Source organism: Ailuropoda melanoleuca, chromosome 7 (assembly GCF_002007445.2).
Source record: "Ailuropoda melanoleuca isolate Jingjing chromosome 7, ASM200744v2, whole genome shotgun sequence".
NCBI lineage: Eukaryota > Metazoa > Chordata > Mammalia > Carnivora > Ursidae > Ailuropoda > Ailuropoda melanoleuca.
This window is the reverse complement of record NC_048224.1, coordinates 60448790-60461170: the sequence shown is the minus strand read 5'-3', so window position 1 is coordinate 60461170 and position 12381 is coordinate 60448790. Positions and strand designations below refer to the sequence as shown.

Below are 12381 nucleotides of genomic sequence, written 5' to 3'. Positions count from 1 at the left end.
GGTCAGCTTGTTATGAGAGGCTGGGTAAAGAAGGGAATGGCACTCCTCCTCTCAGAGGCTCAAACTGTGGCTGCCTGCCATTGCTACTAACATCCATTATTCTGAAGGTTCTGGCGAGAGTAATCAAGCAAGCAAGAAAAAGTAACAAAGGGCATTCAGGTCAGAAAGCAGCAGCAAAATTTATTTGTAACTGACGTGATCCCAGGTAGAAAATTCAAAGTAATCTACAAACTGCGGGAACCAATGACTGAGTTCTGAAAGATTGATTATGGAAATGAACCTATAAAAATTAACTCAAAATGGGAAAAAAAGGTAAATGTAAAATGTAGAAGGATGAAACTTCGGGAGAAAAAAAAAAACTAAAAAAATCTTTAGGATTTAGGGCTAGGTAAGGTGTATTATCCTTGACACCAAAGCACAATCCGTAAAAGGAAAAGTGATAAATTGGACTTCATCAAGATTAAAAACTTCTCAAAACGAAACAGCAAATCTAACCAGCACAGAGATCCCACTTGACACCCACTGACAGGCGTAATTAAAAACTCGGACAAGGACAGGATGTCACTGCCATGCACAGTTGCCGTGGCTTCGGGAAACAGTCTGGCAGTTCTTACAAAATTAAACGTACAGGGCGCCTGGGTGGCTCAGTCAGTGAAATGTCTGCCTACAGCTCAGGTCATGATCTTGGGGTCCTGGGATCAAGGGCCACATCCAGTTCCCTGCTCAGTGGGGAGCCTGCTTCTCCCTCTGCCCCTGCCCCTCCCCCCAGCTCACGTATACACATGCTCTCGCTCTCTCTCAAATAAGTAAATCTTAAAAAAAATTAAAAACTTCTGTGCTTCAAAGGATGCTGCCAAACAAGTGAAAAGACAAGCCACAGAGTGGGGGAAATATTAGGGAGTCACACATCTGATAAGGAACTTGTATGAAGAATACATAAAGAACTCGGACAATTCAACAATAAAAATCAATAACCAATTTAAAAAAGAGGTGAAGGATCTAAATTGACACATCCCCCCAAAATATACAAAGGGCTTAGTAAGCACAGGAAAAGATGCTCAACATCACTAATCATCTGGAAAATGCACATCGAAGCCACAATGGGACACCACTTTGTACCCACTAGTACGGCTATCACCGAAACAACAGGTAATAACAAGTGTTGGCAGCAAGTGGAAAAAATGGACCCCTCCCCCACTGCTGGTGGGAGTATAAAATGTGCAGTCTAACGGTTCCTCAAAAGAAGGAGCCAAGGCCTTGGTTCAGGAGCAGTGTGTGAGAGAGGAAAACGGGCACCTGGCATTACTCATCCACAACTTCTATTAGAAAAGGCCCAGGCGGGGGAGGCAGGGAGGGAAGACAAACTGGAGACCAGGCATGCCCATGGAAGAGAACATCTCAAGGAGTGGAGGGAACACAGCAGCAGGAGGAAACCACGAGGCAGGTCGTCTTCACAAGCGTGCAGGTGTGGGTGGAACAGTGTGGTGGGGCTGGCCAGGGGGCACAGCACAGGGGAGCTGGCAGGCTGAAGTACCCAGAGGCCCCGCAGTCCACCAGGAAAGTGCCTGGCTGGGTCAGACCTGAGCTGGGGGCCCCCAGAGAGCAGGCTTCTCAACAGGGAGGGAGTAGGGTTTAGAAATAGCTCTAGGAAGCAAAGCAGGCACTGCTCAGTCTCTGGACCCACCCTGCTCCCAGCAGTCCCCAGAACTCTACCAGAATCGGAAGCATTTCTATTACAAACGTGTTCATGCACCAAGTCATGAACTTACAGGGACAGCCCTGCCCTATGGCCTGGGCCACGGCAGTGCCCGCACTCCACCTTCACCCGCAGTGGCCCCTACACGTGTACATGGTGGTCACATGACAAGGGGACCATGTGGATGTGAAAAGGTATCACGGCAGCTCCTGGACTGCCTGGGAAGCAGACAGGGGCTGCAGCAGTGCATGCTGGGCGGCCACACTACAGCTCAGGAAAGGCACAGAAGAGCAGCCACAAGCATGGGCTGCAAGGTGGTCCTCAGCAGGCCATCCTACCACCAGACCGAGCGGGGCTGCATCCAGGGCACTCAGAGGCTGACACCTGCAAAACACACAGGTCCGTGCTGGGACACCGCAGGCCAACTTGCAGGGCCTCACTCTCTGCCCATCAGAGCACAGTCCTCATCTCTCCTGCTGATGCCCACATGGTGGTCTCAGTGGCCACGGCCAGCACCACCTGCACGCCATGGTCTGTATGTCCTCAGAGGAGGGGTCTAGCTGCCAGTCTGACAACCTGGGTGACCTCAACCCAGCAGTGCACCCATCTGAGCTCCCCTTCAAAGACGAGAGACAGAATCACACATCACTGGGACGGCATGTGGCTAGAAGACCCTAAGTGCTTGGAGCAGCGCCCAGCGTCAGTGAGGAGGACAGTCCCATGATCCGAGGCAGGTTCCTCCCGCGCTAACCTTATGGGGAGCTGGTAGGATGATGGGAGGATACGTTGCTCATCTGCTCAGCTCCAGCAGCCACATGGCCATCCAGGGCTGCTCGCCCATCTCCCCTGACAGACACAGCCAAGAGAAATCCAGGGTCCGCACCACTCCTGAGCCATCAGCCTCATGGTATCCAGTCAGGATGCAGCTCTCCAAAATGAACTTCTCCGCAGCCCCCACATGGCTCATGTGTGACACAGTGGGACTCACTTGTCATGGTGTGTTCCACAGCCCTAACCAACAGAGTAGAGTGCCTCCCACCACGGCTCCTCACAGGGCTTGCCCTCTCCAGCCTCCCTGTACCTCCTGGCAAATATGCGGTTTTCCCAGCCTCTAGTTTTACCTTGTCCAAAATGTCATACAAGTGGAGTCACAAAGCACATGGCCTGTGGGTCCAGCCCCCTTCACTTAGCAAAACACGCTCAGCATCATCTGTGCTGCTCTGAGAATGAAGCCGTTCCTTCCTCTGAGTTGCTGAGCGCTGCCCACCGTATGCACACCACAGGCTGTAACCAGGTGATGAGCACCCAAGTGGCTTCAGCTCTGAGTGGTAAGAATCAAGCTGCCAGAAACATCCAGGTGGCCCTTCTCACCTTGAGTTTTCTGGGTGCACTTAAGACAAGGATCTACAAGGCGTTTGCTTTTCACTTTTTGGTAAAGGTTCCCTTCTCGAGCAGATCTTGGGTGTATGCCTTTGTGTCCACCTGGGAATGGGAGATGGGAAGCCATACAGTAACCCAGGTGAAAGCAAACAAGATCGGGAGCCGGGGACGGGTGAGGAGATGCCAGAGCGACAGGCCTTCTGGCCACTTCTCCTGCAGGAGCAAACTGCACCCTTACCTTCCCTCAGCAGCTCTGTTTTCATGCAGCAATCCTGCTTCGTCTCCCCCTTCGCCGGAACTGCCTGCTAAAGAAGAAACAGCCATCAGCCTGGATTCAACCGCAGGCAGACTAAGCAATTCGCCAACATGATTTCTCTAGATGGGCACTGTATCTGAATCCAGATAAAACTCACTATCAGATGACTGGACAGTCAGGGGATATTCAAACCAGCAGATAACAGTCACCTCCAAGGGGAGGAATGGCATTCAGAAAGCAGCCCAAGGAAACTTCTACCTTATCTGTATTTCCGGAGATAGTTTTTTAATAATAAGAATGCATTCATGCATTACTTACATAATTAGAAATCTCAAATGTTTTGGTTGTTATAGGAATGCTATAACAAATTTTATCAAATTGTATTTCTGCTGACAAGAATTCATTTAAGTACTTCAAATGCCTAACAACCTACAAAAAATTGCAGAAATGGATAAACCAAGAAAATTCAATAAAAACGTGAATCATTAAATATTTGCTCTACTATGTGGAGGCATGAATTATGAAAGGTCTCTTAGAATTGTTTTTTAAAACTTCTTGCCTTTGGGAGGCTTAGAGTCTGGTTGGAGAAGTGAATGTAAACACACAAAACATTCCTGACTGGGTCCCTCCAGGTACAGCAGCAGCCACCCACCACGAGTCCATGGAGAGGGAAAAGGGGGGAGATGCAGACCCTCCAGGCTCCCCACTTAAGAGTTTCAGAATCTAAGGGCACAACCCCCACAACACCTGTCTAACACATGGAATGCATTCTCCAAAAGACACCACAACACATTCTCAGAACGTTCCTACAGAACCTTGAGCTCCCTGCTGATTTCACTGAACACCAAGTGTGGGGCCCAAGAGCAGTGGCAGTGCCCTCCCCTGTCACCCTGGACCACCAAACCACCAGAAGTTGCACAGCAGCCTCCTGTCCCCTGAAGCCCCTCCTTCCTCAGTACTTCCAGAATGCTCCCACCTGCAGCTCCTAAACAGGAGCTGACTTCACCTTCCCAGGTACACAGACAAGAGAGGGCACGAGCATGGCCCAGCACCTCCTGCGGCCCTCCCACCTTTCCCTAGAGCGTCACATGTGGCCCCACTGGTGGTTTTCAACGGTGAACCCCCTTCTATAATCCCTCTCATAGCCACTCCTGCCACCGGAAGCCAGAATTCACAGTGCCAGGTACCATGGAAAAATCCAGGGGCTGAGACTTCCTCCCAGAAGATGGGGAATATTTCTTTGCAGGGATCAGACTTGTATGTGCCCCTCCTCGGACCCCAGGGTCTTCCCAGCTCACGAAGGAGAAACAAGTGTTCACTGTCGGCAGCAAAGCCACAGGGCCCAGCCTCTGCTCCCCCTTCCACACTCTGACCCCAGCCTCCAGCCCCTGGGCCCTGCAGCCTCTCAACAGGCCAATCACCTTATCAGACAGCTTCTCCTGGACCCTGCCCTACTGCCCCCTTGGTGCCCCCCACCATTCAGACACACTACCCAGCCTGTCTGTCCACTGCACAACATGCAAGCTCTGGGTTCCACAGGAGAGGCCTGTCCCGTTCTCTGACATAGCCCCAATGTGTCAGCAATGCGCGGCATGCAGAAGGAACCAATGAGCATGTGGTAGCAAAATTACTGGGGCCTTTCAAAGAGGACCCGGTAAGAGAGTCACTGGGTCCACTTCCATATCTGCTTCCCACACAGCTATATGCCTGCATGGATTCTCAGCAACAGCAGAGATGCACAGCCAGTATCTGCTGCATGAATAAAGGAGGATGAGTGAGGGCAGCGCAGGGTACTGCCAGTGTGCACGTCCAGAAGTCCAAAGGCCCAGAGGCTGAGCCCACACTAAGCTCCACCCATGACCAGAGCAGGAAGAGCAAAACACTCCCAAATTCAGATGCTCTCCGTGCACTGAGCCTATGTGTACTAGCAAGAAGGAACATGGTATTCACCACCATTTCAAAAGTGCTAACAACTTATAAAATCGACACCAAACCAAGAGAGGGTTGAAGATGGAACACACAGCCCAAACCAATAACAAAATCTTGTACTGGCAACAGCAGAACCAAACAGAACTTCTGCACGCACTTCAAGTCCTGCCACTCTCCAGCTCGGGGTGGAGGCTGTGGAAATCCTCACAGTACAAGGTGGGTGGGTGGGTGGCCTGAATATAACAGCAGGATAAGGATGGGGATACTGGCTTTAGATCTAGGAACATGGTAGGGAGGAAGGAAATGGACAGCAGCATGCACAGCTGAAGCTCTGGGCACTGCAAAGGCCCAGAAGCAAGGACACCCCAGCAGCAACCAGCACACCAAGCACGGAATATGGGTTCCTCTCTACCACTTCCCACCAAGAGAACTGAGGCTCCTGGAAGACAGGACCAGTTCCAGGGGGGAGAGAGAAAAGTTCAAGACTCTCAGACTCCTAGAGCACCGGGGGCCTCATCGCACACTCGTCCACCGTCATATCTCCAGCCCTGAGATTTCCCCACCAGCTGAGTAGAAGCTTTTTGTCTGTCTCCAGCTTCAGGTGACTACACCAGGCTGTCACAAACACACCCTGGGTGCTGTGCAGATGCACATCCGAGGTCACCAAGGAACCACTACTGAGACAGCTTCACAGGGTTGCCCTGCACAAGTTCCCATCTTCAATCCACTATCAACGTTTAAAAGTAGGAGAGTTTAGGGGCACCCGGTGGCTCAGCTGGTTGAGAGTCTGGCTCTTGGTTTCGGTTCAGGTCATGATCTCCGTGTCCAGAAACTGAGCCCCGGGGTCAGGAAATACAGGTGGGCCAGCTCCGCACTCAACAGAGTCTGCTCCCCCTCTCCCTTTGCCCCTCCCCCGGTTCACGCATTCTCTCTCTCTCTCTCTCTCTCTCTCTGAAATAAATAAATCTTAAAAGAAAAAAATTTAAAGTAGGAGAGTTTACAAAGAACCTGCATTACAGAGTGTGGAGAAATGAGAAGCTGTGGCAACACTGGCAGAGCCCAAGGATGGGCTCTTGGACTCTCCATGGAGCTGATCCCTTGACACCCCTGCACATGGACCTGAGAAAACCCTCTCCTGCCCTGGCCTGCCTCTTCTGCCCCCATCATCTGCCTGCCCTCTATCAGAAGCACCTGACTTGACCCCGTCCCTCCCAGGGTCTGGTCTTGGCCACACAGCTCAGCAAGGTGGGCAGGGGGCCACGGCATCTAACCACAGCACCCCCCTGACCTCCCACAGCCAATCCAGGGCCAGGCCCATAGTGCTCAGGCCTTGCCCATCTCCCATCCCATCACGGCTGCATCCCAACCACCTCCAGCCTGCACCCACTCTCAAACAGTTCTATGGGGTCCCAAGACCCTTCCAGGGGTCCAAGAGGTCAACGTTATCTTCATTACTAGGACCCCACTTGCCTGTTTCATTGTGCTTACTTGGGCACCTTAGCAGGAGTCAAGATGATGGCACCAAATTAAACTTCTAAATGACTGAACTCTTCCATGTTATGTACTCGGGGAGGTAAAGCCAACTTCACCTGAGGATGCCCTTGGTGAAACAGTGAGATTAACGACCTCCCCATCAGCCTTCTCATGAAGGCAGAGGAAGAAAGGTAAGCAAGCAGCAATCCAGGGCTGCTGGCCGCTCAGGAAAGGCCCAGGGCAAGAACTGGGCTGTGTCAGTCACTGGACATCTGCATTTGGAAAAACTGGCAAGGTCTATGGCTACACGGACTGGGCATCTGCCAAACATTTTCTCAAACACAGTGAGCCTGTGACCTCAAAGAAAACCAACGGTATGTGTTTCCAATGGCTTCTGAGTGGAAATGAGAAATTTGGTAAATGTGTGTCTGCCTCCATGAGCTTGACAGCTGCTGCCCAAAACTTAAAGACTTCTGATGACAGAGGAAATGTTATTAAGAGAAAACGATTTTTTGATATTGGATAATGAAATGTGTCAACATCTGGAAGATCTCCATAACTTAGTGAGCCAGTGTTCCCCAAATGAGCAGTACCTACTCTTTAAAACCACACATGGGTGGAAGGTGCGCTAAGATGCAAGGCGGACCGTGGGCTTAACCCTCACAGGGAAGGAGGGCCATGGATGCGGCTTTGCCCTGTCAGGTTCTGGCATACTGTAACAGGCAAAACATTCGGAATTATCTAAAAGGCTCAAAATACACACGGTCTTTGTGAGGCCAGATTTTCTTCATATATTGCAACCAAACAACACATCCCCTCAGTCAGAAGCCAGACATGAAAAAGATATACCAACCTGTAAAGCAATGCCACTCTTCTGAGGTTGTTGTTTTAGAAAATAGTTAATTTCCATAGAAATTACTTACCTTAACATGTAAACAACATGTTACATGCTTACTTTTGCTATTTTTTAAGTAAATTTTTTTTTAAGTTTCAGTTCTAATTTCTTTTTTGGTAAATACCAGTAGATAGAACCCACATAAACAAGAGCCCCCTGGGGTCCTAAATAGCTTTTAAGAGTGTCACTTGGCCTTGAACCCAATGTCCCACGCCAAGGACACCAAGCCTCCCATATCAGAGGCCTGCGAAATAAAAAAAAACACCTCCAGACCCCTGGGCTCTCACTATGCCGAGATGTGCCCAGGGCCAGCACAGCTGAGCAGGCCTTCCTGCTCACGAATGCCCCTACAAACCACCTGTCTCCTGTCCCCACAGTCAGCCACATATCCCTGCCATTAAATTAAGTTTCATGACTTCTTCTCTCAAAAAACTCTGTTTTAAGATCATTATGTAACACACTTTGAAATAATGTCAGAATTATCCACTATTTTGCTCTGGATCTATCTGATTGCATTCAGGAATCTTCTGACAAGCATTGACCAACATGCCAGGCTGTGGACAAGCATAAAAGCCAAGGACAAAACATCAATACCTCTACCTGTCTATACCTCTTACTTTTAAAATCCAAGCATCCTCCTTGCTCATGACTCTAAGTGACCACTGATGATGGCACAGGACAGGGAAGGAAGAAAAGGGGAGCATGGAGGAAGAGGAGAAGACCCGCAGGGGTGGGCTCTCGCCCTGCACCCTCTTCTACTCCCCGTTACTGGCCTCACCAAGGCTGCCTGGGGACCTGCAGTGAAACTGGAGCTAGGGCCTGGGCCTCAGAACTGCTAATGCTAACAGCTCCTTCACTTGCCTATCCAGGCTCACATTATAATAAATTCCCAATTAGAGCAGTGCTGTGACGACGGTCAGAGGCCAAAGCGCCCCAGTGGGCAGGGAAGGTGCTGTGCAAAGTCTATCCAGTACACGATCAAATGGGTTATAAACAACAGCAACACAGCAGACCTTCCTGGAAAGGCAGAACAAGATAACGGAGTCCACCTGGCATGCACTTGATTTGGAGTTAGATTTGACCTAGAAAATGATATTCTGCTCTTCTGAATGTCCACCTAATACACTGAAGAACTGATGCAGATGGAGGAAAAGGAAAACTGTCTAGACTACGAAGTTTCTTCCTTAAATGCAAGTTGGTAGATTACAACACACACACAAATCTAGGGGAAAATGTGTCCTAGGGGTGAAGCGGAACCTGACCCCAAGCTGGACTTACTCGGCCAAGCGCACGTCCAGCAACCAGGGCAACTGACGCTGCAAGCCGCCCACGCTACAGGTGTCCGGTTACATTTGAAGTTCAGGTATATGACAAATCGTGTTTTTAGTATAAGCACGTTTACCTGAACTTCAAATGTACCTGGGCATCCTGTATTTTTTTCTTTGCTGAATTTAGCAACCCTGCACCGAGTCCATGAAAGTCAGCAAAAGACGGAAGGAGTCTAGGTTTCTGTAATTCCGAAGTGGCAATGTTGAAATTTTTCTTTTTACTTTTTATTTTTTTTTGAGAGAGAGAGCATGAGCAGTGGGAGGTGGGGGGGCAGAGGGAGAGGGAGAGAATCTTAAAGGCAGGCTCCACAGTCAGCACACAGCCCAGCGCAGGGCTCAATCTCACAACCCTGAGATCATGACCTGAGCCAAAATCAAGAGTCGGGACACAAACAACTGAGTCACCCAGGGACCCCATTTTTTAAAGTATTTTTATTTTTATTTATTTCGCTGACATTTTTAAAAGGCAGTGTTCTCTGCCCTTTGAAATTCTATTCCTAAGAATAAAAAGAATTATTAACAAAACAATTTCTTCACAAAAAACAGAACACAGAAGAAAATAAATACAGAGAAAAAACCCAAAGACATTACAAAGTCTTATTCCAGGGCCTTCAGATACCCTCACCAATTTAACCCCACTCTGACACTTTATCAAATGCCCGCAGCAAACATCTTTGACATTGGCCACAGCAACTTTTTTCATGACACATCTCCAAAGGCAAGAGAAACAAAAGAAAAAATGAACTTGTGGGACTTCATCAAGATAAAAAGCTTCTGCACAGCCAAGGAAACAGTCAAAAAAGCTAAGAGGCAGCCCACGGAATGGGAGAAGATATTTGCAAATGACACTACAGATAAAAGATTAGTCTCCAAGATCTACAAAGAACTTCTCAAACTCAATACACAGGAAACAATCAAATCAAAAAATGGGCAGAAGATGAGAACAGACACTTTTCCAATGAAGACATACAAATGGCTAAAAGACACATGAAAAAATGTTCAAAATCATTAGCCATCAGGGAAATTCAAATCAAAACCACATTGAGATACCACATTACGGCAGTTAGAATGGCAAAAATTGACAAGGTAGGAAACAACAATTGTTGGAGAGGATGTGGAGAAAGGGGGATCCCCCCTACGCTGTTGGTGGGAATGCAAGTTGGTACAGCCACTGTGAAAAACAGTGTGGAGGTCCCTTAAAATGAGCTGCCCTATGATCCAAAAATTGCACTACTGGGTATTTACCCCCAAAGATATAGACGTAGTGAAGAGAAGGGCCATATGCACCCCAATGTTCATAGCAGCATTGTACACAACAGCTAAATCGTGGAAGGAGCCGAGATGCCCTTCAAGAGATGACTGGATTAAGAAGATGCGGTCCATATATACAATGGAATATTACTCAGCATCAAAAAGAATGATTTCTCAACATTTGCAGCAACATGGACGGGACTGGAGGAGATAATGCTAACCGACATAAGTCAAGCAGAGAAAGACAATTTTCATATGGTTTCACTCATTTATGGACCATAAGAAGTAGGAAGATCGGTAGGAGAAGAAAGGGGAGAAGTAAGGGGGTGGTAAACAGAAGGGGGAATGAACCATGAGAGACTATGGACTCTGGGAAACAAACTGAGGGCTTTCTGGGAAACAAACTGAGGGCTTCGGGGGGGGCGGGGGGGGAATGGGATAGGCCGGTGATGGGTATTAAAGAGGGCATGTATTGCATGGTGCACTGGGTGTTATACGCAAGTAATGAATCATGGAACTTTACATCAAAAACTAGGGATGTACTGTATGGTGACTAACATAATAAAAAATTATTATATATATATAAAAAATTGCCCGCAGCAGCATGGCCCCTGTGCCTTGGCCTGGACCCTGCCCACCTCGAGCATACAAGATGGGCCCAGGGTGATCTGCACAGGGGCACAGCTGTGACCTGTGCCACCAACACTCATCTACCTTACATCCTGAACAGCACATCTCACGCAGCCGAGACCCCTCTACGCCACAAAAAACAAGCAGCAGCTAAAGTACAGTCAGGCAACCAACCAATTCTAACTACACTTAGTTTTTTTGTTTTTTAAGTCAGCAGGAACAAGGGGACTGTGGGAAGGGGAAATGCCAAAATGGAAAGACCGTGAAAGTAGTGTCCACTCTTTAGGTGAACACTGGCATGTGGCTGCGTCGATTCTAGTTACGTCACAGACTCTTTCTAACAACACAGGACAGAAAACGGCCCTGGCATTTTTACCCGACACGGGCATATGTGTGGACGTAATCTAGGTTCCAGCTAGGTTTTCTTGATGACTAAAAGAAAACAATCTTTTCCAAGTTTGTACAGCACCATCACTGTATGCAGTATGTCCCTCCCTTTAAATGTAACCATAGGGGCGCCTGGGTGGCTCAGTCGGTGAAGTGTCTGCCTTCAGCTCAGGTCATGATCCCGGGGTCCTGGGACTAAGCCCCACATCGGGCTCGGTGCTCAGCGGGGAGCCTGCTTCTCCTTCTCCCTCTGGCTCTCCCCCGCCAACCCTCCCCCTGTTGCTGGTGCCCTCTCTCAAATAAATAAAATCTTTTTAAAAAATTATTTTAATGTAATCATAAAATACACCTGTACCAATCATTTACAACTTAAATAACACAATCTGCAGGTAAAATAAAGGCAACCCCTCTGTGCCATGTTAAATTGGATGCATTTTCTTCTCAGGACAGAGAAGGACCTCTGCTCTGTCACTCAGAAAGGCACTGCTTTTCGTCCACAGGAGGTGTTTCTCTATGTCAGAGGACATGAAATGACTGCATCAAATGTAATTCACCATAATACAGTTAATTTCAATTTTACCATATTTGATTTCAGTTACTTTTTTAAAAACATAGTTTCTGCTACTCCTACGGTAAGATTTTGTGTAGAACGTTCGTTACCACGACACGTAATGTGAACCTGACTGTGCGCCGCCCGTGAGCCCCCTCACGGGTACCCGAGAGGCCCAGCGCCTTCCCACACAGGTGAAGAGCCTCTGGCACGAGCTCAGGAGCACGCCCAAGGCTGTGCAGCACACCCTGCACACGAGGTTCCAAACCCAGTTTCCTGGGGCTCAGCATCCCAGGTGCCTGCCCCATCAGTTTCTACCACACAACTGATTTTTTTCTTTTTTAAAAATAAACAATGGCTGGTGGGGAAAGATCACAGAAAATTCTGACATTACTCCTTAGAAGATTCCTAAAATTCAAAGACAAATAACGGCTGGATAAATTTTTGGATAATCTGTATTAAAATTATTCAAAGACAAGCCCATAAGACCAAATAATGTTATCAATTTAAACTCTAAAGACATGGCAGAGAGACCCAAGCCACACTGTATCAGCTCTACACGGGGAAAGCCTCCACTGCTCCATGGCAGCCTGTGAACCCTGGAGG

The 12381-nt window shown here is 48.4% G+C and overlaps 1 protein-coding gene across 7 annotated transcripts in view; it reads right to left on the bottom strand.

Moving 5' to 3' along the window:
• EHMT1 (euchromatic histone lysine methyltransferase 1) overlaps positions 1-3381 on the bottom strand; it is an 83812-nt gene extending 80431 nt beyond the window's left edge. For 3 of the 7 annotated variants that reach the window (XM_034664920.1, XM_034664921.1, XM_034664924.1), the window contains exon 1: positions 3315-3381. In XM_034664920.1, the coding sequence (XP_034520811.1) occupies positions 3315-3339 (25 nt within the window). In that variant the 5' untranslated portion in view covers positions 3340-3381. Of the gene's footprint in view, positions 1-3067; positions 3179-3314 lie in introns of all 7 variants that reach the window. The other 4 variants (XM_034664923.1, XM_034664919.1, XM_034664922.1 and 1 more) reach the window with 3 other exon arrangements.
• Positions 3382-12381: the final 9000 nt, after the last annotated feature.